The following is a 19,559-nucleotide window of genomic DNA, read 5'->3' as shown; positions in this document are numbered from 1 at the left end:
AAGTCTCCATTCTGCAGTTCTGAAGTCAACAGGAAATCGGTGGGAGTTGGACCCTTAAATACACAAAAGTACAGCTTTAGCCAATGTGTGTCTTTACGATCATCTTCTACGGAGCTGAAACAGGACATTGCTCAAACGAGACAGCAGGAGGCGGGAGGCACCTCGCCAGGGCTTCCGGCAGTGACTACTGGGCATACGTTCATTTGATTTTATCACTAATAGGGATGTATTAGTGAGAACTAGCCTCGAGAGGACGGAAGTCACCACTGGCCATCAACGGCTGACAACCTTTTGTCATATAGCCCATCTCGGAGACAACGGCCCTGAACATCGAGCCCTGAAGATCACACTTGAGGTCATGGGCTGGGCGCGGCCACATGCTCACCCACAATTAACCTGGCTGCCCCAGGTTAGCAATAACCCCGTGGAGCTTTTAGAGGCCTGGAATAAAGCCCTACAAGGTGGACATGGGCGATCAGCACTATGGACCTTCACTGTCCAAGTGTGTTGTTGTTGTTGGACCCCTAAAGACTTTCAAAGATCTGGGCCTCGGTTTCTCTGTAGCGCCATGGGGATAATAGCCCTGCCCTGCCTCACGGGGGCGTTGGGAGGAGGAATACACTAAAGACTGGGCAGTGCTCAGATCTGGTGGGATTAGGGACTGAAGGGAGCGATGGTGGAAAGGGTTACATTTTAGCTCACTGTACAAACTCAAAGGCTCATAGTAAAAACTTTGGATTTTACAAAAAATATATTTTAAAACACAAAGCTCAGAAATCAGGGGAGATCAGCGTCCTGCTTCAGCTCTTTATCCTCATGGACAGCCTCCCTCGGCCACCAGATGGCCAGGGCTGAAATGTGTCTGGGATAACAGGAATTGGGCATGTCAGGGTTCCCTCCCCACTCTGAACTCTGGGATACAGATGTGGGGACTCGCATGAAAGACCCCCTAAGCTTATTTCTACCAGCTTAGGTTAAAAACTTCCCCAAGGCACAAATCCTTCCTTGTCCTTGGACGGTATTGCTGCCACCACCAAGTGAGTTAGACAAAGATTCAGGAAAAGGACCACTTGGAGTTCCTGTTTCCCCAAAATATCCCCCCAAGCCCTTTCACCCCCTTCCCTTGAGAATAATATACCAACCAATTGCTTCTAATAAAGTGAGCACAGACCTTTTCTTTAGGACACTAAAACCAATCAGGTTCTTAAAAGAAGAAGTTTATTTTTTTAAAAAGGGAAAGAATCACACCTGCAAAATCAGGATGGAAGGTAACTTTACAGGGTAAATAAAAAGATTTAAAACCCAGAGGATCATCTCTGATTTTGCTTCCCAGTTACAAAACAGGAATAACATTTCCTCTTAGCACAGGGGAAATTCACAAGCTGAAACAAAAGATAATCTAATGCATTTCCTTGCTATTACTTACAATTTGTACTCTTGGATGCTTATTTCAGGTAGGGGTTTAGGAGATGGTTTTTCCTGCCCTGGTCCCTCTCTGTCCGAGAGAACAACAAAGAGGCACAAACAAAAACCTTCCCCCACAGATTTGAAAGGCTTTTCTTCCCTTATTGGTCCTTTTGGTCTGGTGCCAACCAGGTTATTTGAGCTTCTTAACCCCTTACAGGTAAAGGAGGGATTTTATGCCCCCCGTTAGCTGTATGTTTATGACCGGGCGCCCCAAGCAGGGGAGGGCAGAGTGGGGAGTGTGAAGGGCACAGCCGGGGGCTGGTTCTGATAGGGTGCTCCGAGTGGAACCAGGGAGCTGAGCAGGACTGGATCTGAGGTCATGGGGCTGTGTACGTGTGTGCCACTCTCTGAGCTGGCACAAGGAGGAAGCCGCTCCCCCGGTGCAAGTTTCAACACAGCCGGATAACGTTAAAGTCACCACAGAGTGACTGAGAGCTTCCTCCTGAGCTCAGACCTGGCCTCTGTGTGTAAAGGGGCATCTGAATCCAGGGGCCTCTTATCAGTGGGGAGCTCCTGGACCCTGGAGGCAGGTTAATCCTTGGGAATGAAGGAAATCCCACCTGGAGACTGGGGGAGAGGGTCACAGAATCATAGACAGGTAGGACTGGAAGGGACCTCGGGAGGTCATCTAGACCAGTCCCTTGCATTGAAGCAGGACTAAGTATTATCTTAGACCATCCCTGACAGGTAAGATAAGTCTAACCTGCTCTTTAAAATCTCCAGTGACCTCCGTCCCAAAACCTCCCTAGGCAAAGTGCTTACTTACCCTGACAGGAAGTTTTCCTAGTGTCCAACCTAAATCTCCCTTGCTGCAATTTAAGCCCATTGCTTCTTGTCCTGTCCTCAGAGGTTAAAAAGAACAATTTATCACCCTCCTCCTTATAACAGCCTTTTATGTACTTGTATGTCCCCTCTCAGCCTTCTCTTCTCCAAGCCAATTTTTTCAGTCTTCTCTCACAGCTTATGTTTTCTAGCCCTTCCATCATTTTTGTTGCTCTCCTCTGGACTTTCTCCAATTTCTCCACATCTTTCCTTGCCAGATCCCTGGCAGGCAGAGCCAAACGGGGACCCTTGCAGACCCTAAGTCCTGACTCCCCTTGCCTGAAACCAACCGCACCCTCCCACCTGCCCCCACTGCCCCAACAACAGGGCCTGCGGGCAAGGAGTTGCGGGGCCAGGGTACCCACTCCAGAGCGGGAGCCTCCCACTGACTAGCACCTGTGGGGAGTCTTGCTAGAGACGGGGAGGAGGTGACAGAATGAGGAGCAGACCCGGGAACTAACCTCGTCTGCATCCCGCTCTTCCATGCAGCGTGCTGGGGAGGGCCGCACTTACGTCGCTGCTCTAGAGTTAATGGCCAGAACAGTTCGAGTCCACGTTGCGTTTCACACTGGCTGGAACAAATTGTCATCAGCATGTCACTGCGGGACGTCCAATGGCTAGGCGGGGTCAGCCTCGCCCCCGATCTCAGGGGACGCTGCAGGGTGAAAATACATGAGCTTTCACTGTTATGAACAGAGCTCATGAGGACAAAGCCAGCCTGGCGTCCCAGGGCTCAGCGATCAAATATCCCCCCAAGTTACGACGTGTTCCATTCCTTTGGTGGAAAAATAACCTTTTCAACTAAACAGAAATTCACTCCAAAAAATCCATTTTCACTGAGAATTTTTGGGGGGGTTGCAGATGAACCAAAACCCCCAAACGTGGCGACAGAAATCTGACCTTTTCCCGGTTCTCAGGGTTTCATGTTTTTTGACCAAATCCCGGTCGTTTTCATAGAGCAGTTTCAACAGCTGGGGGTGAGGGGAGCCATTTCCTGCCGTTTTTCCTGGGGGGGGAAATGTCATTTCCTGCCCAGCCCTAGTGAGTGAGCGCCCCGGTATGAGCCACGCCTGCCAAAATCAGACTCATCGGGGCTCAGCCCTGCACCGTCATAGACCAGAGTTCCCAAACTTCATTGCACTGTGACCCCATTCTGATAACTAAGATTACTACATGAACCCGGGGTGGGGGACCAACACCTGAGCCCCCCCAAACCCCACTGCCCCAGGCTGGGGGCCTGTAACCTGAGCCCTGCCACTCAGGGCCGAAGCCCTCAGGCTTCAGCTTTGGCCCTGGGCCCCAGCAAGTCTAACGCCAACCCTGACAACCCCATAAAAGTGGGGTCGCAACCAACAGTTTGAGGGGGGGGAGGGATAGCTCAGTGGTTTGAGCATTGGCCTGCTAAACCCAGGGTTGTGAGCTCACTTCTTGAGGGGGCCACTTAGGGATCTGGGGCAAAATCAGACCTTGGTCCTGCTAGTGGAGGCAGGGGGCTGGACTGAATGACCTTTCAGGGTCCCTTCCAGCTCTAGGAGATAGGTATATCTCCATGTATTTTAAACCGCTGTCATAGACAATGGCAAAACGCCCTGCCACAGGGTGTCCTGCCCTTTGGGGGTGTCTACACAGGGAGCAGTGATTCTCTGAGCCCGGGCCAACAGACTCAGGCGAAGCCCACCCGCATCCCTTGGCTCTAGAGCCCGGGCTCCGGCTCCAGCCCCAGCTGTAGCATCTACGCTAGCCCAAGCCCAAGCCTGTTGACCCGGCTCTGAGAGTCGCTGTGTAGACGTATCCTTAAAAGGGCCAGGATGCCTGGGGCTGGCCTGCCCCATTCAGTCAGCTGTGCCTGTACCAGAATTAACGGCCTCCCAGCATAAAGGGGCTGGACTAATTGGGGTCAGGTGAGAGCCTGAAACACCTGGGCCTGGTAAAAGGGCAAAGAGCTCCGCTTGGGGAGGAACCACAGGGAGCAAATTGGGTTCCTGGGGCAGGTCGTGAAGGAAGGTCTGGAAGGGAAGCAGCCGGGAGCCAGGGCTCTGTCCTAAAGGAGAGATTAAAGGTAACCCAGAAGGGCCTGGCAGCTGAGCCTGGACAGGCACCTAACAGGGAGAGAGGAAATTTGGACTTTTTTTACCCTGAAGGGGTTACGTTTTAGCCAGTGACTTGGTGAGAGACCTGAGCCACATGAATGGCTGGGAAAGAGAAAAAATGCCAGTGAGGAGAAATGAAGCCAGGGAGCACCTGCAGTGCCATTCTTGGCCAGCAGCTGGGGCTATGGGGCAGGTACCCCTGTGACACCCCCATGGACACATTCATATAGGATCGGGCCTTGTTTGACCTTTCATCAGACACTAAGCCTGCGTGCAGCTCAGATGTCAGCCTTTCTACCTGAACCCCTGAAATAAAATGGAACCTCTGTTATGTTGAGCAGTGACCCGGCCTTCTGTCAAACGAAGATCTTACTGAAATACACGAGGCCTAATTCTGCTTTCGTTTACACTGGTACAAATCCAGCGTAACTCCAGTGAGGTCAGTGGAGTTACTCCAGTTTTACACTAGTGTGAATGACAGTAGAATCTGGCCTGTTTTGCCTCATGTGGTTCTTTCACTCGATTCAGGTTATCCTCTTGGGAACAGTTGCTTTTCACGGAGTTCTGTTTTTGAATGGCTTTACGGGAGCTATTTCTGCTGTTGGGATGCAAGACATTTCTTAGTAGTAGTAAAAATCTCGTCTGTATATGATTTCACCCGTGAACTTTAGGAAATGAGGTGTTTGGAGGAAGTGAGATGGCTGTCAATGTGGAGGAAGCGGATGTGGATTCAGGGTGGAGAGAGAAAGAGATGGAGTAATTGGAGGTGAGTGTGGAGTAAGCCCCTTCTTCAATAAGCATGGTGAGGTCATGGTCACATGAGTACGGGGTGGAATAAATCAGTAAATGGAGTGTCACTCTGGATTAAGAGTGGAGTCAAAGCAAGTGCATCTGAGTGTGTCAGTGAAGAGTGAGTATCAGATAAGTATGTGCCGGGAGTTGTTAGTGTGTGTTGCTCTGGGGAGCTGATGTAATTTTATCACTTTCAAAGCATTTTACAAGGGTGGGTATTATCACCCCCATTTTACGGATAGGGAAACCGAGGCAGAGAGCAGAGAAGTGACATGCCCACGATGACAACAAGGAGTCCGGTGGCACCTTAAAGACTAACAGATTTATTTGGGTGTAAGCTTTCGTGGGTAAAAACCCACTTCTTCAGAAGCATGGAGTGAAAATGACAGATGCAGACATTATATACTGATATATGAAGAGCAGGGAGTTACCTCACAAGTGGAGAACCAGTGTTGACAGGGCCAATTCGATCAGGGTGGATGTGATCCACTCCCAATAATAGATGAGGAGGTGTCAATTCCAGGAGAGGCAAAACTGCTTTTGTAATGAGCCAGCCACTCCCAGTCCCTAGTCAAGCCCAGAGTAATGGTGTTAAATTTGAAAATGAATTTTAGTTCTGCAGTTTCTCTTTGAAGTCTGTTTCTGAAGTTTTTTTGTTGAAGGATGGCTACTTTTAAATCTGTGATAGAATGTCCAGGGAGATTGAAGTGTTCTACTGGCTTTTGTGTGTTACCATTCCTGATGTCCGATTTGTGTCCATTTATTCTTGACACCATGCCCAAGATGAACTGGTCAGAAATAGAGCCAAGGTTGCCTGCCTCCAGTATCCATCCCCCATCCCTGGACAACGCTCCCTCATCTCAGCTGCTCTGCTGTGTCTCTCCGGCCGGGGGTGCGCAGCGAGGGGCCGCAAGGGAGGGGTGAGGTGTGTCCCAGGCATTAAGGCACATGCAGGGCTGAGTGAATCCATGCAGCGTGTATATGTGCGTGCCTACACGTGCTGGCTCCGTGCCCAGAAACAACAGGCCACAGCTGATAGAAGTGGCAAGTGGAACAACAAGCCTCCTCCTCCAGGGCATTGAAACACACCGGCTCCGACCCAGCCGCAGGGCTCTGCAAAGAGCAGTCAGGGCAAGGGGCCGGGGAAATACTCAGTTCAGCTCCTTGGGGCAGTGGCTGGGTCTCCACTGGGCAGGCTGGGTAACTCCCCTGCTCCCAGGGAGATTCCCCACACACCCACACACACACACCCCTGCTCCCAGGGAGATTCCCTACACACACACACACACACACTCACATTCACACCCCTGCTCCCAGGGAGATTCCCTACACACACACACACACACACACACACCCCTGCTCCCAGGGAGATTCCCTACACAAAACACACACACACCCCTGCTCCCAGGGAGATTCCCTACACACACACACACACACACACACCCCTGCTCCCAGGGAGATTCCCTACACAAATCACACACACACACACACACACTCCCCTGCTCCCAGGGAGATTCCCTACACACACACACACACACACACACTCACACACCCCTGCTCCCAGGGAGATTCCCTACACAAATCACACACACACACACATACACCCCTGCTCCCAGGGAGATTCCCTACACACACACACACACACACACACACACACACACCTGCTCCCAGGGAGATTCCCCACACACACACACACCCCTGCTGCCAGGGAGATTCCCTACACACACACACACACCTGCTCCCAGGGAGATTCCCTACACAAAACACACACACACCCCTGCTCCCAGGGAGATTCCCTGCACACACACACACACACACACACACACACCTGCTCCCAGGGAGATTCCCTACACAAAACACACACACACACACACACACACACACACAGGTCTTCCCCAACTCCAGACTCCCCTCCTCCCCCCGCCCCCCACGCTCTCCTCCCCTCACCCAGCTGAGCTCATCCCCTCACTGCAATCTCTGCAAACCCGCTGCTGTCCTCAGCTCAGGGTAAGAGATTTAACCCTTTGCCCTCCCACTTAAAGGTGGGAACTATATACTATTTTTGTTTCTTGCAGGTACATAATGGGTAGCTGGGTGTACTGTAGACAGGGCATGCAGGGCTGGATGTAGATGTGTGTGAGGGATGGATCTGAGCTGTGAACTGCAAATGGGGCCAAATTTTCCCCAGACTCTAGTGGTGCTGAGCTGGTAGGGTTTGTTCCAGATCCTCCTAGTGAGACAGGCAGGCACAGTGGTCAGATTATGTGTCTGGGCCTGGAGATCCTTCCAGTCGGTAATTACATTAAGGCAAAAACCAGGGTGTTTTTCTACAAAACATTTTATTTTCCAAAATCATCACTCTACCCAGTCCCTGGTCATCGCCTAATATTACAGCACAAAGAACCGAACACATTCAACAACCTGGGGTGTTTTTGTGTCGGTCACTGCGATGCACGGGGAGTCATCTGACCTCCTGCACGCATGCCATAAATAATATAATTAGCAATACAAAAAATGGGGTCCCTACTGCACGTCTTAAATAGCGTCACATGATACGTTCAAAGTCCAGCGTTTGTCAGTTCTTTGAAAAGTGGGTTGGTAGCAGAAGTGAGGCGAGGTCCTTCCGGTGCCCTTTGAACTCTGTCCTTAGATGGCCAGCACTTGGGCTCAGGAATCACCTCTTTGTCCGGTGTTACAGCATCTTGCACAATGGGGCTGCGAAGTGCTACCGTAATACACGTAATAAATAGGAATAATTCTCTGTCCCCCATTCTGCTCAGTTCAGATCCAGGTGTTCACATAGGCTTGGACCCAGGAGTGGCTGGGGTTGGCACAGACGGACCGGCTTTTCTTCGTAATAAACCTGTGGGACAGGAAGGAGACAGGTTAGAGTGAGAGAAACATTGTGTCTCTCCCTCACCGTCCTAGGTCGCCCCACTTCCAGATCCCAGCACAGCCAGTCAGTTCTGCCCTGTCCCCGAAGGATTCTCCACCAGAACTTGATGCTGGTCTGGGCCACCTGGCCTGCCCCTCCTCCCATTTGGCTGCCTGTTCTACATATTAAAGCCTTCCTGTGGTTTGCCCTCCCCCAGCCTCACTTCCTGCCCCGCCCCCACACTCCATTATCCCCAGGGGTGAGCAGGTCCCACCCCAGGACCCTAGAGGAGCTATGGGGGAATCCCTTCTAGGTGGCCTCTTCTCCCGGCTGTGAATACTTGGCTCTCAGAGTCTGTGCTGGTGCGCTGGGCTCTCTAGTCACCGACCTCAGGCCTTTGACACCTGGATTTGCCTCGTGCTAGGAATGAGAAGCAGCAGCCAGACACCAAGGGTACGTCTACACTGGAATAAAAGAGTCGTCTGACCCGGGCTCGGGTTGTGGGGCTAAACATTGCCGTGTAGACATTCGGGCTTGGACCGGAGCCCAAGCTCGGGGATCCTCTCGCCTCGCAGAATCCCAGAGCTGGGGCTGTACCCCGAGCCCGAATGTCTACACCCCAATTTTACAGTCCCACAGCTGAGCCCTGCAAACCCGAGTCAGCCGCCGCGGGTGTTTAACTGCTGTGTAGACGTAGAGCAGGGGGTAGCACTGCGACCCCCTTCTGACAACGAAGCCTGAGCCCGCCCTAGTCCCGCCAAAGCCCGAGCCCCACGGCCCTGGATGGGGCTTCAGCCTGAGGCAGGGGCCTGTATCCTGAGCCCTGCCGCCCAGGGCTGAAGCTCTTGGACTATGGTCCCAGGTGGTGAGGCTCAGGCGTTAGCCCCGGGCCCCAGCAAGTTTAAGCCAACCCTGGCCACCCTGTTAAAGCAGGATCACACCCCACTTTGGGGTCCCGACCCACAGTTTGAGAACCGCTGACATAGAGCAAACTATTCCATTGCAGTGCATGACTACACTGTAACGCTTGCAACAGGAGCATGTATTGAAATGGAAGCTGTCTCTGCACATCTGCTCGCTGCCTGTCTCCGGTGTCGGGAGTTTGCACTTACACTATAGCGGGTAAGGAGCACTTGCTGCTGGTGTGATAGTAATCCATCACCATGCTGCGCGGGATCCGGCGGGCCATGTAGGAGAAGCAGCAAGTGATGGGCATGTCCGGTCCCTCTGAAAGATGGAAACAGACAGCGTGAGTGTGCCTTGAGTTCCATGCAAGGGAAAATAACACACGTTATCAGGGGAAAGGTTCTTCCCCCCACCATCCAAAGAGCAATAAATCGGTTTCCTTCAGAAATGGACAATTTCAGCGAGAGACGCTGGACTCACCTGGGCCAGAGGAGGCCAGGGACCAGAAGGCAGCGCTGGCGAGAACGGCGAGGGCAGCCACGGAGACCTTCATGTTGCTGTTGGGTGAGGAGGAGCGGAGCCGGACCAGGGACTAGCTGTGACACTGAGCAGCAAGAGGCTTCTCTCCTTTTATAGGGAGCTCCAGAGGCAGAGAGACAAAGGGAAGCAGAATGGAATTTCCAGAGCGGATGTCACAGGGTGAGCTGTGCGGATGGGAGAAAAAGGGAACTCACAGCCAAAGCTCAGGAATTAATAACAAAGTGAAGGGCTGAGCAGTCCAAGCTGTTACTCAGCACGGTTCTTTCATGCCAACAGGCCGCAAGGAAAACAAAACGGTGCCTGTAAATCACATGGAGCTGGGTGGGGGAGGGGATGTATCCATTGGAACAAAGAGAGGGACTCTTCCCTCGGCATGCAAGTTGTGCAAGGCTGGAAAAAGAGGAGGCATCTGGGATATACTGCGTCTCTCATGAGCCAGGCTTTCATATGAATAAGAGATTAAGAGCGGGTGCGGGAAGAGGTGCCGTCGAAGCTATTACCCTGGTGGTGTACCATCTGCAGCTCCCTCTGCCCTAGGACGATCCTGCCAGAGCTGGCTTCTTAGGATATAAGGCCACTTTGCCAAGCTGCCTGAACACAGCCATGGATGGGATTTTATTCTTCATATGACACTCAACAGCGGCTTTGCTTTGATTTAGTGCCTTTGGTCACTGGAGTCATGCAAGCAGGATTTAGTCCCGGATGGAAGATCAGGGTGTTGGCAGGTAAAATCAGATGTCAATCCACCAGGGAGTGTGTGTTACAGGTCCCTGTCTGCCAATCTGCAGAGGATAGGAGTTGTGACACACACACACACCATTACCGTGTGTGGGTTTGTTAGCTCAAGCTGTTGCAGAATGTGCTTTTAGCTCTGGCCGTCCCCAGGTCAGCCCTCGCTGTGTTGAAGATGGCAGCTGTCACACAGGTGAGAAAGGTTAAATGGTACCACATTTAATACCCTAGGAGGGAGAGACAGATTCACCCCCCCTGCCCTTTGGTGTCCATTCCAGCAGGTGTTCATTCCACCCAAGAAGAAATTGGTGACACCTATGCCAGGCTTCGTGGGGCTGCAGCTACTGTGGATGATACATTAGGAACACTGAACTATGGTCTGATCTCAGAGAGCAATTCCTGTGTTCCTAATATATCAATTAGATCAGTCCAATCTCCTGTCTTCAGAGGTGGCCAGGACCAGGGGCTTCAGAAGGTGCAAGAAATCCACAGTGTAAAGTAAGGGATAATCTAACCCCAGCTACAGATCGGTTTGTGCCTTGAAGCAGGAGGGGTTAGATCCCTTCCAAACTCATGGACTCCAAGGCCAGAAGGGACCATTGTGATCATCTAGTCTGACCTACTGTATAGCACAGCCCAGAGACCTGCCCCTAAATAATTCCTGGAGCAGAGTTTATAGAAAATCATCCCATCTCGATTTAAAAATGGTCAGTGATGGAGACTCCACCATGATCCTTGGTCAATTGCTCTAACCATTAAAAATTTGCACCTTATTTCCAGTTGGAATATGTCTAGCTTCAACTTCCAGCCATTGGACGGTGTTAGACCTCTCTCTGCTGGATAGAAGAGCCCATTATTAAATATTGGTTCCCCAAGTAGCTACTTACAGACTGTCATCGGGTCACCCCTTAACCTTCTCTTTTTGTTAAAGTGAAGAGATTGAACTCCTTGAGTCTCTCACTAGAAGGCAGGTTTTCTAATCCTTTCATCATTCTCTTGGCTCTTCTCTGAACCCTCTGCAATTTATCAGCCTCCTTCTTGAATTGTGGGCACCAGAACTGGACACCTGTAAGGATGCCAAGCATTCTTTGTTCCTAGGTGTCCACATTTACATTTGCCACATTAAAACACACATTGTTTGCTTGCGCCCAACTTAGCAAGCAATCCAGATCACTCTGAATCAGTGGCCTGGCTTCTTCATTATCTACCACTCCCCCAATTTTTGTGTCATCTGCAAAATTTCAGTGATGATTTTATGTTTTCCTCCAGGTCACTGACAAAAATGTTAAACAGCACAGGGCCAAGAACTGATCCCTGTGGGGCCCCACTGGAAACAAGCCTGTTTGACCGTTTCATTTTGAGCCCTATCAGTTAGCCAGTTTTTATTCCATTTAATGTATGCCATGTTAATTTTATATTCTAATTTTTTAGTCAAAATGTCATGCAGTACCAAGTCAAATGCCTTACAGAAGTCTAAGTATATTATGTCAACACTCTTACCTTTATCTACCAAACTTCTAAACGCATCCAAAAAAAGATATCAAATTAGTTGGACAGCATCTATTTTCCATAAATCCATGTTGATTTGCATTACTTACATCATCCTCCTTTAGTTCTTTATTAACAGAGTCCTATGTCAGTCACTCCATTATCTTGCTCAGGATCAATGTCAGGTTGACAGGCCTATAATTAGGATATTAGGAAACATTATTTCACTAGGAGGGTGGTGAAGCACTGGAATGGGTTCCCTAGGGAGGTGGTGGAATCTCCTTCCTTAGAGGTTTTTAAGGCCCAGCTTGACAAAGCCCTGGCTGGGATGATTTAGTTGGGGTTGGTCCTGCTTTGAGCAGGGGGTTGGACTAGATACCTCCTGAGGTCCCTTCCAACCCTGATATTCTATGATTCTATGATTCTATGATTGTGCTCACAGAAATGTTTAGTTGGCATGGAGAGGAAGCGGTGTCTCCTGGAGGGACGGGTTGTATCTTTTGCTCTTTACACACAAATAATACGAAGAACCCACACTGGCATCATTGGGTCCCAAATAGCCATCAAACACATCAGGCCGAGCTACATGTACTCTAAAACATAGAGCACAGTGTGCACCACTACAGGGCTCACACACTATTTAAAGGGATACTACCCTAGTCCTCTGCACTACAGCAGGGCTGAGAGATTTGTTCCCATAAGTTTTCTATCCTTTCTTATGACACCCCCCCCCCCAGGGCTGGGTCTAGGGTTGGGCGGGCAGGCCAGTCACCCAGGTGGGCACCTTGTCAGGGGGCAAGGGACTACTGTGATTGGCCAGCCATTTTTGCTTCACTTGGCCAGTGGTGGGCTTGGTTTGTTGGTTGGTTTTTTGGACCCGTTCCTGTCCCAGCCAGTGGGTATGGACTAGCTAGCTTGGCCTCAGAGATGGGAAAGGGCTTGGGTTATGCGAGGCTCAGAGGTCGAGGGACATGCTCTGTGAGATGCTTGCAGCCCCGTGGTCTGTCCTGAACCAGGGGTTTGAGGTTGGTTAATGCTGGGAAGCTCCAAGCTGTTTTCAGGTTTCATACTCTGTTGGGTTCCAGCTCGAGGACTCGTCTCGGGCACCAGGACTTGTCGGAACTGTGTCACAGCTGAGCAGGATGTGGTGAGGTGCGTCTGCGATACGCTGAGCCCTGTGGCTCCCTGGGATCCTTTCAGGGCGTGATAGAGCAGGAAATGCGGATTCACACCTGGGTCTGACGTTGGCTGGAGCCTCCTGCTAGCAATGGTCTGGTGCCCATGCTGATGCCTGGATATCCCCGCGCCTTTGCTATCACGGACCATGAAGTGATGCGATCTCTCTGCAGAGCCGGGCGGCTGGGGTCACCAGCGTCACCCTGAGCAGACCCATTCATCGCTCTGCAAGGTCCCAGAGGGGATGGGGGTGCACCAGTTGCAGGGCCTCCAGCCTCGTGCATGCTGAGCAGGAGAGGTATGTGACCTCTAGGTTGCAACCCTTGGGATGTGCAGGGCACGCGGCTCTCGGTGCCTTTCCCTTGACGCCCGGACGGTGGGGTCCCTCTGCTTTCCAAGTGTCTGGTGCAGACAGATCTGAAGGGGACAGTTACAGGGGAGTGAAAACCAAGGCTGAGAGCTGGAGTCAGGCACGGGGCAGGCTGGGCTCCATCCGCTTCAGAGAGAACAACAACAGCGAAGCAGCTTGACCTACAAGCTGCCCCAGAGATGGGAAACGTGTCCCAGCCTCAGAGGCAGCCTGAACCAAACTAGCCACCCACAGCTGGCCTGGCTCTGCTCTGAGGTGTCTGCTTCCAGGCAGCTCCCCCAGCACTGCGGGAGACTCACCCCGCACAAGGCTCCCATGACCCCCTTGGGATTTCCTGGGAAGACCCCCGCCTGCACTGGGCAGCCGGCCCAATTCCAGCCCTCAGTGGCCAGCTGTGACAAGGTGAGCTCGCCCTGGGGTTATGGGGCTAGCCTGGGACTTGGGGAACCCTGGGCTCTGTTTCCTGTTCTCCCACACGCTCTCTGTGTGACCTTGGGCAAGTCACTTGGCCTTCCTGTGCCTCAGTCCATCTGTATAACAGGGATAACGGCACTGATCTGCCTCCTGGGGAGGGGGTGACAATACACTGGCAATTGTGAGGCACTCAGATGGGGGACAGGTAAGTACCTGGATGGGTAGTATGAGTGGAGCACTGTGGGATCTGGGGTTGTCATAAGGGGCCGTTGCCAGCTGGTGTGAGCTGACCTTGATTGGGGCATATAAAGGCCATTTAAAGCCACCTTTGTCTTGTCCTGAGTCGGACTAAGCTGGGTCTGAGGATCAAACCTTATAATAGCATCTCCTCAGCTCGCTGGCCTTCACTAGGACGCTGAGGGTCACAGTCTCCAAGACTGTGGGACAAGATGTTTCCAGGCTGGAAAGTTCCGGCCTAGGAGCACTGACTCTGCCTGTGATTCTGTGGCCCCTTTACACACCCGGGGGAAGTTCTGGAGCCAGAAGAAACCTCCCAGCCTCTCCAGGCAACTTTGACCCACTTTGAGTCCAGCCACGCCAAACACCACAGAGGCAAACGTGCCTTCTTCCCTCTCGGGGGACAGAGGGGGCCAACACTCACACACATACACACCCGCCCAGTTCACATCCTGTTGCACTCAGCTCATTTGCTCCACTCCTGTTCACACCTGCACAGCATCAGCCACACAGTCAGCGTGTCGGCGTGTGGTTTTCACACTCCCCTGCGCTCTCTGGCACAGACACAGTTGTGACCCGCAAAGGCGAAGGAAATCAAGTTGTGTATCCCCTCCCCCCACCTCTTTGCTTCTTCACAATGACTAGAGAAGCCCCGGCTTATTTCTTTTAAATCTGCTTTTTTGTTTGATCTTAGCAATATCGGGAATGTCAAGCCCGGTCTTCGCTGGTTTTGCTGGATGACCTGCTGGAGGTCTTAGGGATGTGGCTTATGGGCTCTCTGGGCCCATCATTAAAGGGTAAGAGGGTGGATCTTTAACAAAGACACTTTTTCTCCTAAGCGTCTGTAGGGCATGTCAACAAAAGACTGACAAGTCAGTCCTCTGAGCAGTCTGAAAAACTCCCTTCCCCTCTCAGGTGTGCAAGTTTAGCATCATCAGCACCTGTGATCTCAATATCCTGCTCGTCCGCCAGTGTCCTCCAGAGTTCCAGGCTAAAAAACGCATGATCCCCCTCCCCCCTTTTGACTTTAAAGAGCAGTTACATCATGCAAGATGAATCAGTCAAAATGACCTCGTGGAGGTACTGTATTCATTCACTCTCCGTGATTCCAGACTAAAAGGGCTCCATTTATAGGTTAAAAGAGAGTTTCTCTACTTACCCAGCCCACAAACTCCACCCGGGATCTGAAAATCCAGCTGGGCCCTTCCTGCCTCTCACAACACCTGGGCTGTCAAAGATGGTGCAGCCAGAAGGTGACTGGGGTGGCTGGTGATGATGCTTGAGGCAGAACAGGCACCAGCGTGTTCTCCCAGAGCTGTTCTGCTCCCCAACGGTAACAGGCACTTGTTATTGTCAGAGACAACATGGACACATGGGAAGCCAGTCTGTGGAGTAAGAAAGGGCTGTTTACATTGTCACTTAGCGGACTATACCTGTGCCGTAACAGACGTTCACCCTAGATGAAGGGTTCTCAGCTTTGTCCGTAGCAAAGACCATGTATCAGCCGAGACGATATCTCCTACTCATGAGCATGGAGAGCAGCTTTCCCTCCCATTTGTGACTACATCAAATCCCTGGGGCAGCTGCCGCACTTTCTTATGTGGAAAAGTAGCACTGGGGAAGGATTTAATGTTTTCTCTGCTTCTTTCAGTGCAACTTAGCAGCTGGGGGCAAGGAGGAGGTGCCTGGGAGCAGGCAGGCCTCCGCAGCCCCCACCCAACCCAGTGTTCACATTGAGAACCACTGGGCTGCAGTAAACATCGCCCAACACTCCATTCTGGCCATTCTCCCTGGTGAAATGAGCACAGCTGGTGCTTTCTGTTATGTTCACCGCAGACACAGAGAGAAGGTAGATAACAAATATTAAATATTCTCGCTGGAAGGTTGCGACGGAACACAACTTTTATTCTTAGACTCTGGAATGATAACCCACAGCAACCAAAAACAGAGAGAGACAAAGCAGGCTGCTCCATAATGCAGCGAGGCACAACTCAGCCACCTGGTGCTAGGCTAGCCCTTTTTTGATGAACTGCTGTTCCCACAGGGCATGCTTGCATACAAAGCTCCCTAGCCTGCAAGCAGGACCAGGAAACATTCCTCCCACTCTCCCACTTTTAAAGTGATCGCTTGCAATTTCAACACAGTCCTCAATCACCACACTTTCCTGCATCCCCTTTGTTGCTGTTGCAGCTGGATATACTTTGCTTCCAGATTTCCTGACTGGGATCTTCCTCCTCCAGCTGGATCCAGTATCAGAGCCAGTAACCTGTGTGAGGGACACCATGTGTTGTGGGGGAACTGGAGGGTGATGAGGAGGAGAGGATGGGCAAGGCAGGAGCATCAACCCTAAGAGCCCTGGTCATTAGCAACATGGTGAGAGGGAACAGGGCAAACACATGGGGACGGCAGATGGATCTGATTGGCCCTAGCTGCCCTCTTTCTGCAGTCCCGTCTTCGACCTGACCTGCAGCGTTAGAGCTTCTTAAATGGATCCCCTCAGCTGTCAATCAGGGGTGTTGCCACAACCGCCTCCCCGCCCACTAAGGTCACTTTCTCCTCCAGCCTCGCGGGAAGGCTGCAGGTTCCTCTTTCTAGTGAGCCCCACAGAGAGGTTCCTGTCCGTCCTCGGTGCTCTGCTCAGCCCGTCCCCTAACTCCCTTGCCCGTCTCCCCTTTCGGTCCCTCCCCTCTGGGGCAGACGGAGAAATTCCCCTTTTGCAGCTTTGCAGTAATCGCAGGGTTTCCCCAACCCAGTACGGAAACTAATGGTAAAAATGACAGCAAGAGAAGTAAATATCCCCCCACCTCTCATGGGTGGCGGCTCTCTGCGGGGGCCCTTTGCCAGCAGGAGCTAGGGGGCCCCTCCCCAAGAGACGAGGAGGGCCAGGAAGGAGCTGAGAGAGGACTAGGGTTCAGCAGTGACCCGGACAAGGCCAGCTAGACTGAGGGGATGTGCAGGTCTCCATGCCATGGGAGGACACTATCATAAGAGCTTCCCAAGGTTTATTTTGCTTCATTCTGGGTCTTACCATTGGCCCAGATCCTCAAAGGCATTTAGGCACTTCCAGAGCTAGGTGCCTAAATCCCTTTGAGGAGCTGGGCTGTAGCACCTAGGAGCCCCCGTCCCGGACAAGGACCCCATTGTGCTAGGTGTTGAACCGATACAGAACAAAGGGACAGTCGCTGGCTGTAACGGTGCAACAAGGAAGGGGCTACAGAGCAGCCCTGCTCCACTGGCGAGGCCTGGTAAGCCTGGAGACAGGGCCTGACAAAGGCGGAGGCCTGGTGCAGCAGAGAGCAGCACTGGGAGGAGGACAGACCTCTGCTCGTGTGCCCAGGGCCAGTCTGAGCACGAAGCAGGTCAGACCGCAAGCATCTGCTCTAGAACTCCTGCGAGCCACTTGCCTGAGGACACCAAGCTGTATGACGGGCTGCCCGGAGGGAGGCCTGCTGCCAGCTGCAGTGAGGGAGGACAGAAATGTTGGGCTGGAAGGGATCTCAAGAGGTCATAGCCCGGTCCCCCGTGCTGGGGCAGGACCAAGTATCCCTACATCATCCCTGGTCAGTCCAACCAGTTCATAAAACCCTCCAATGACGGAGATTCTTCCTTTCCCACTTTCAGGACTTACGACTGTGTGCGGTCCAAGCCCCTCAGGCCGGACAGCCTGAGGACATGAAACCAGACTGTGGCTTGCCACGGAAGTGCAGGCACTGAGGCCTGCGGCACGTGTGGGACTGTCTGTTTGGTTTTCCTTTCCTGTGTTTCTTTTCTCCTGAGCCCTGGACGGGCTAATCTCCAGCGGACCCCAGCCAGAGAGCAAGTTTCCGCGCCCTATGGCAGACCACCGAGCCCACACAACCAGGGGTCGAGCACAGATCCAGTCACACCCTAAGGGGGATGCGCTGTGGAGGGACTAAACCCATGACACTGCCCCTCAGAATTTATAATCCAAGTCAGTTTAGGGCTTGTCTACAGGTAAAACACTGCAGTGGTGCAGCTGCCACGCTTCAGCGCAGACACTACCAGGGCCGTAGCAACAAAGACCATGGCCCCCTCCGAACGTGGCCCCCTCCGAACTTATGTCCGGGTGGGGCCCCTTACAGTGCAGAAACTGGAATGCGGTATTTATTTTGCCACTTTTAGGGGCCCCCTTCCTTGCGGGGCCCCCTCCGGTCGGAGGGTACTCGCTACGCCTCTGGACACTACCTCCGGTTCTCCGTGGGTGCAGGTACTCCACCTCCCCGCCAGGCGGTAGCTAACTCCACAGCAGAATCCCCCATTGACCTGCCCTGGGTGTGCAGAAGTGGTTAGGTGCTATAGCTGCATCTCTCAGGTGTGTAAATTCCTAGTGCCGGAGACCCACAACCTGCTACCATTGAAGTCAATGGCGGAACTGAGGCACATTTTTCATCAACAAGTGTTTTTTGACTGAAAAGGGCTTTTCGGACAGTGAGAACATTTTGGCAGAAAATGTTCAGATTTTTGGTCAAACTGAAATGTTGTTTTCTTTTTGTTGTCCCTTCCTTTTCCGCTGTAAGAAAGGGAATGAGGGGGACAAAATGTTGTGAGTTGTTGGGTTTTTGGTTTGGTTTTTTTTCCCATTTGATTTGTAAATTGAACATTTTCAAAATGTTTCATTCAGCTGTGTGTCAACAACCGCCACCAAAAAAAAGAAAAGAAAAGAACATTTCCATGAAAAATGTAGGGGAGAAAATAAATACTTCATTTCCTTAGAATATGTTTTGCAGAAAATGCTGGGTTTTTTTATCCAGCTTAGTCCAGCCCTCAGTGGAAGTGGATTTGAGCTTTTGGGCCGTGAGTGATACATTTGCAGACGCACTTGTCACAACATCTTCTGGTAAAAGCCTCCCAGCTGGCCAACCCTGGCGTGACGCCGTTTATAAGAAATTTGATAAGGAACCAATTGTGTAGGAGTGCAAATGCTGGTCATTGCTCACCAGGGAGGAGATTTCAGTATAGCTGCGTTCTCCCCTTCACTTCCAACCCTCACCTCTTCCTGTGCCCCAGAGTCTCCACCTCACACATGGTTTCCTGATCACCCCTGGTTGTGGGATTCATTCCGGAGTGGAGCCTGAGACATTTAGTCGTGCAGAAACCCCCCTTATTGCTCCAGACATGTCAGGAACGTGGCTCTAATCAATTCACATTTCTGTCTTTGGACACATTTCTCAGCCCTTCGCAGGGAGTGATGTGGAATGTGCGCTTGGAGCCAGGCAGGAAGGACGCAGATGGCAGGCGGGGGCTGTTGTGATAATTGGGCCTACCACTGACTTACCCAATTGTGAGCTGAACTGTAACAAGCGGGGGTACGTTCCCAGGAGGTCACAATAACCGATAACAACACGTGGTACTGGGGGAAAGGTGCGAAAGTGAGACAGACTGAACGATTCTGAACAAAAAGGCCTCCTGGCTCCAGCTGTAACTCAAGGACTGTGTTAAAATCATGCTTGGTAAACAAGAGACGGGTGGAACCCGAATCAGTGAACCAAAGCAGTGTCTCAGAAACCAAGCCAAACTGGTGGACAAAATATTGAAGGGAGGAGCGGTTCCACCCATCACTCCCTTTGGGGGTCCTTAAAACGTCTTTGGCGACCGGAGCGAGCTACCTCATCCCGCCTGCCTCCCCCAC

The 19,559-nt window shown here is 51.9% G+C and overlaps 1 protein-coding gene across 1 annotated transcript; it reads right to left on the bottom strand.

The window, feature by feature from the left end:
* Positions 1 to 7,493: 7,493 nt before the first annotated feature.
* LOC101935370 (C-C motif chemokine 4-like) lies at positions 7,494 to 9,777 on the bottom strand. The gene is made up of 3 exons (XM_005294336.4): positions 9,433 to 9,777; positions 9,159 to 9,273; positions 7,494 to 8,034 (listed from the first exon to the last, which is right to left on the bottom strand). Exons 1-3 carry the CDS (start codon positions 9,503 to 9,505, stop codon positions 7,953 to 7,955), a joined length of 270 nt encoding a protein of 89 aa, XP_005294393.2. The 5' UTR covers positions 9,506 to 9,777; the 3' UTR covers positions 7,494 to 7,952.
* Positions 9,778 to 19,559: the final 9,782 nt, after the last annotated feature.

This window comes from Chrysemys picta, chromosome 19, assembly GCF_011386835.1.
Source record: "Chrysemys picta bellii isolate R12L10 chromosome 19, ASM1138683v2, whole genome shotgun sequence".
Taxonomy (NCBI): domain Eukaryota; kingdom Metazoa; phylum Chordata; order Testudines; family Emydidae; genus Chrysemys; species Chrysemys picta.
Note: the sequence above shows the minus strand (reverse complement) of the source record. Positions and strands in the feature narration are given on the sequence as shown.

Bases quoted from the DNA above. Each gene is read 5' to 3' on its own strand.
- LOC101935370 (XM_005294336.4), bottom strand. From the start codon at position 9,505: ATGAAGGTCTCCGTGGCTGCCCTCGCCGTTCTCGCCAGCGCTGCCTTC. The intron at 9,274-9,432 runs GTGAGTCCAGCG...TCCATCTTTCAG, and splicing joins CCTGGCCTCCTCTGGCCCAG to AGGGACCGGACATGCCCATC. The intron at 8,035-9,158 runs GTAAGTGCAAAC...CCTGTCCCACAG, and splicing joins TGCTCCTTACCCGCTATAGT to GTTTATTACGAAGAAAAGCC.